The 5386-nt window shown below is 38.9% G+C and overlaps 1 protein-coding gene across 3 annotated transcripts; it reads left to right on the plus strand.

Moving 5' to 3' along the window:
- The first annotated feature begins 558 nt into the window (after positions 1-558).
- Positions 559-5357, plus strand: LOC140858393 (uncharacterized). Of its 3 annotated transcripts, none has more exons than XM_073258817.1 (2): positions 559-1071; positions 3052-4996. In XM_073258817.1, exons 1-2 carry the CDS (start codon positions 825-827, stop codon positions 3189-3191), a joined length of 387 nt encoding a protein of 128 aa, XP_073114918.1. In that variant the 5' UTR covers positions 559-824; the 3' UTR covers positions 3192-4996. The 3 variants fall into 3 exon arrangements, with proteins under 3 accessions (XP_073114918.1, XP_073114919.1, XP_073114920.1); XM_073258818.1 differs by lacking the exon at positions 3052-4996 and adding an exon at positions 1319-1706 and having other exon boundaries at positions 564-1071; XM_073258819.1 differs by lacking the exon at positions 3052-4996 and adding an exon at positions 5004-5357 and having other exon boundaries at positions 568-1071.
- Positions 5358-5386: the final 29 nt, after the last annotated feature.

The following is a 5386-nucleotide window of genomic DNA, read 5'->3' on the forward strand; positions in this document are numbered from 1 at the left end:
AAATATGTTCACTAAAATATCTTTACGAGTAAAAGACTTCTAGGAAGAAAAAATTATTTTTTTATCGTGATATTTTTTCTTGCATATGGAGTAGATGGTTGAGGCATGTTCTCCACATGGAAGAGAAGAAATACGTGTGAGAACTTGGACGTCATCTTCGTGGAAGAAAAAAAAAATCCTTTCTTCTTTCGAGAAAAATTTTATTTAATTTTATTTTAAAATTTTTTCTATCCCAATCTTCAATCCCAACTTTCAAATAAGTTGTCAAGATATTTTTGGTATTACATGATCGGTAATTTTAAATTTTTATAATATTAATTTATATATATTTAAAATTTTTAATTACTTATCATACCGTAGCAAATCGAATATAATATTTTTAAATTATTAAAAATTAAAACGTTTTAGGATTTGGATCACCTAGATCACCGTAGTAATCCAAGTTGGGCCACCAGAGTTGGGCCACCAGAGACCTTCTAAAAAAAAATAATAATAATAGAGAGAGAAGGAGAACCAGATCCCCCAACTTTCTCTGTCTTCGACGCGTTCAAGTAAACACTCGACTCTGATCTCCATCCAAAAAATCGCCAAACTGTTTCTCCTCTCTCTCTGTCTGCAGAACAGAGAAACCCATGGAACAATAAAAAGAAAAGAAAAAAAAATAATAATAAGACAGGAGAATCAGAGCACTGAGCTTTTCTCTCTTTAACGCCTTCGAGTCTCTCTCTGAGCCAAAGCCCTCTTCTTTCTTTCTTTGCTCGCTTCGTGGTTCGCTTTATCTTTGTGGGAATTCGAACTCGTTTTCGGGTCGCGGTGGCAGCGGCATGACGACTTTTCCTCCTGAGGAAATGGGGGGAAAGAGGAAGGATAATGGCGGTTGCGATACCTTTCACGACTTCTTGGGCATGAACCGCGGGGATCCCGTCCAGCTCGCTGCTGCGTGGGCGCAGGGCGGGGGTAAGCGGGCCGCTGCGGAGGCGGCGCCAGAGGGTGAGGCGGAGGCATTGGCGTCCATGGGACTCTCGTCCGGCGGGCATGACCTTGTTTTGGGAAATTCCAATCTGGGTTCAGGTTAGCTGGGCTTGGTTCTTCTCTGTATTCTTGCTGTCCTTCTATTTCTTTTGTTTTAGGGTTTTATGCCTGCTGTGGTTTATTGTTGCTATTCTTTGAGTTCGTTGTTTCGTTCTTTTTGAGTGTCTTGGATTTTTTTTCCCCCTAAATATATCCTTTCATCTTTGGATTTGGGCTTCTGTTGTTTTTTATTCCTCCTGTGGTTTCTTGTTGCTTTCATGGGAATGGAATTCACTTGGGGATTCAGTTCTTCTATCAAGACTCGTCCGGAGGCCTCCGGTGAGCCGGTGAGGTCTCCCACTCTCTCTCCTTACCTTCCTCCGCGCGTACCGACACTCGGCAAGATCTCCCTCTCTTCCTCTCCTTCTCCCCCTCTCTTTCTTCTGCCTCTCCCTTCTCTGCCCTGTCGGTTCGCGCCGGTCCTGTCCGGTACCGAGCCGTACCGCCAGCCGACCGGCACGGGCTCCGTTACCGAGTCCGCGAACCTACTTCAGACAGCTTTCAGAGAGTTGGCTACCCCAAGTGCAGCCGTGCTTCCCCATGCTTTGACTATCAGTCGCATGTGGATATGCAAAATGTTGTTATAAAGAGGTTATGTAAGCTGCCCATCAATTGAAACATTTAATTAACGCTAAGAGATCTTCTTGTTATCTCTTAATGAATTGGTTGGATTTGACCTAATATTTTTCTTGGAAAAAAAAAAAAAATAGAAACCTTCTTGTTATTTCTTCTCAAAATTCTTTACAAATTCTAATTTGATTCTTCTCTTTCCATCTAGTTAATCATCTATTATCTTATTGAAGTCATTCTCTAATATAAATGATGCATCTCTCCTATGTGATCCTCCAGGGAGGTGGTAGCTTCTTATAAGATTGCCGCGTATTTTTTGTTATGTTAACTTTGCCACTTTCTCTTATTTGCTGTCTTCTGCATGAACTTTGGATCATTATCTCCCTCTCTAAATCATATAATGCTGTACCATATCTTCAAAAGATCCCTTTGCCAATCATTCTTTTTCATCCTTGTTCATCAATCTTATTGGCCTGCTTACTCCAGTTTTCCCTTTCTGCATGCTCTCTTTTAACTCAGATTTGCATCCTGCTTCTAGGTTTAGTTCTAAGCAACTGAATTTCATTAGAAGCTATACACCAACAGAACCAGCAATGCTGCATGATGATGGTTCCTATGCAATCATCTTAATATGCACCTTGAGAGGTCTGCTCTGCATCCTTTTACTCCAGTGAAAATTTGTGTGCCCCAAATTGTATCATTTATTGCCTAAAAGGGACCAGTGAATATTGACCCCAAACAACCAACATTGGAAACCTATCTATCCTTGTTGACCAAAGTTAGCTCTTTTGTTCGCCCAAAGAGGTGGCAAGGACTAGTCGGTGAGATAATTTCACATATGATGTTTAAAAAGTTTCTTATTATCAATGAAAACTGGTTCAAATGCATGTTCAGGAAAAGAATTTGTTAGGATAGTGAGCACTTCTATACTAAATTTGATAAGGGTCAAAGTGCAGACACAAATTATCAATCTTCCTTTGAAATTTTCCAGTTGATTTATCCACTTTTTAAGAAAAATTCAGTGACTACTGAGGAAAGCTTTGTTATTTCCTATTCTAACGTCACTCTTATTTTGAGCATAATGTTAGATCAGTAGTTTCTTGAACAATCGTAATGCCCTATGTGATGGCTTTGGGCCTTTCTAATGCTATGGCCATTACATGGTTCTTATGTATTCTGCATAACAAGCATTATCAAACTTTTATTGGTTTTTAATTTATCAACATTATTCATATTAATTATTTTAATAGCATATGTTAGATTCTTAATGGCTTTGCATCTATGTTTTGAGGAACTATAATGACCATTTTAAATATACATCATCTAACTTTTAATCTTTTTTTTTTTTTTTTTTGTAACATTATTAGTATTAATGGTAGACTGTTGTATAACCATCATTTGCTGTGTCAGGTTATGGTATCATAAAATTCTTAGATGAGGGACCTGAAGACAGTGCAAAAACCAAAATTGGATCCAATATTTGCTTTTCTTTTCTTCATCCTTTACTTTCTAATTTTAATTCTTGGCCGCTAAACAAGAAAATACAGTGACTAGATATATCAGCATAGGCCTAAAAATGGGGTACCCTAAACCTCCTTTGCTGATCTTCAATGAAGATTATGAGTGATTCTGAAGCTCTTTTTACTGAGTGGTACCAAAGATAGTGGAGCATTCTTAAAAGAGTACCTATGTATTTAAAGAGATGAAGGTGCATCTTCCTTTTACAGGGTGTATATACATCTGCCTTTTCCTGGCCATTCTCCGCATTTATGGCTTTGTCAAGAAACTTATCTTTAATTTAACCCAGTTTCTTCTAGGACTTTCCATTTTTCTTGTGAAGTGATATTCCACTTTTCTTTCCTCTTGATATTAACTAAATATCTTTTGTGCTTACCGGAACCTTTTTCAACTTCATAGCCTAGATTTATTGCATTACCAGTTATAACCAGTTGTGTCCCATGGAAGACATGGTAGTATTAGTTAGTGCGTAGTAGTGACTTTTGTTTCGGTAATTCCCATGAGAATTGAGGTCAACTACGCTTATAATTTAACAATGAGAGTAGGCATATTGGTTGAGGAGAGAGGGTGTTGGCCGTAAGGATAGCTACAGGGTTGGGTTAGAGGCTTATTTACTATAAGCCGTGAGGGCATGGTGAAATAGGTGTGTTAAAAATTTTTAATGAGGAAGGTACTGCAGGAATGAGTTTTCAAAAGATTCCAAAACAGGTTTGGCACCCTAAGCATAAGTCACAGATGAAAGATGAGGGGGTAGATGGTGGAAGTGGAAAAATTCTTATGGTTGATGATAATTTTGTTGGAGAGGCAATAGGGGTGGAGGGCATTGGCAAGGTCAAGGTGGGGGATGATGTTACTATGGTCTTGGAAGGGGGATGAGGAGGACGTGAGGAGTTCAGCAGTTAGTCATTCTCTCTCTCTCTCTCTCTCTCTAGACTGCTATACAGCCATCCTCTGCTTTGCCCACTGACCATCCGCCCCATTACCCCATTGGCTGTCCTAACCAATTAAGCCAGAAGAAAACTCAATTATTGTGTTTGCTCACACCGACTAAAATTTAATGTGAAAAATAAAATCCAATAGTTTAATATTTACCAAAGCAAGATCTAACTATATACTATTATACAAAAAGAGCTCTTATGGTTGGGCATGTGATCCAGCCCCTAGAAGTAAAGCCTCCATCTGCACGACTTATGTCTAAATATGCATGGGCATGTAAAGGGTTACTCCAGAAGCACACAAAGGCAGACTGCTCGCTCACTCTTTTTTCCCTTAAAAACACAACTCCAAGAGCCTATCTTTTCCCACTCTTCCCCCATCTTAATAGGCACATGCATAGCACCTGCAATATACTTGTTCCTGCGAATCTGTGAATTTCTCATAGTTGAACAAAGCATGGAAGGAAGTTATATAGATGGCACTGTTATGGCTATTTGTTTTCTAGCATCAATTTGGGACTACAATTTTCAATTTCTTGGTTAAAGTTTATAAAGCTCCCCCCTTTGGTTCTTGTCTATTTGGTTGGGCTCAGCTTCATTTATACACTACGGGAGCATGTGTTTGTATGTGCTATTTTGCTTTTTAAATAAGAAAAGCTTAACTTGGATGACTGCTTAATTTATCAGGTAATTTAACTATGGGTTTGATACTTAGTTTAACAATGATCGTGTATCTGTTATCGCATCTTCAACCTTACAAGACATTCTTCCCTGTTTAAGTTCATGATCCTTGGGTTTTGACTACTTTGCATAGAATGCTATATTTGTATGACATAAAATTCTACTTACATATATTCCTCTCCTGTGAGAGTGCTGCAATTAACATTCGGTCCTGTTTGCCATTGTCAGCTTAACCAGCATGCAGTTTCATGAGTAAGATGTCAAATGATAATGTTATGTGGAATAACGGGCAGATCTGATAATGGCTTTGGCTGGATCAAATGGAGGATCATGGTCAACCACTTCCCCAAGGCTATCGTCCGTCCACTCTCTAGCGAAGCTAAAGCACGTATTGGAGAGAATGAAATGAGAACCAACAACATAATATTATCTGTGCATGAAGATTTAGATCATGGGCGTAGCCAGGTTGCATGGATCCCAGTTACTAGTGTTCTTTCGAGCCTTACATGCTGGGTACATGTCTGGGTCTTTTGAAATCACTTACCGTTTACAATGCACTTTGATAACCAGATGCAATGCTCACTTAGTAAACGGTAAGTGATTTCAAAGTA

The sequence above is a fragment of the Elaeis guineensis genome, chromosome 6, assembly GCF_000442705.2.
Source record: "Elaeis guineensis isolate ETL-2024a chromosome 6, EG11, whole genome shotgun sequence".
NCBI classification, from domain to species: Eukaryota; Viridiplantae; Streptophyta; class Magnoliopsida; order Arecales; family Arecaceae; genus Elaeis; species Elaeis guineensis.

What these genes read in the sequence shown, in the direction of transcription:
- LOC140858393 (XM_073258817.1), top strand. Translation starts at nt 825, where the DNA reads ATGACGACTTTTCCTCCTGAGGAAATGGGGGGAAAGAGGAAGGATAAT. An exon ending in AAATTCCAATCTGGGTTCAG is followed by an intron (nt 1,072 to 3,051) that starts GTTAGCTGGGCT and finishes TTGCTGTGTCAG; the next exon opens with GTTATGGTATCATAAAATTC.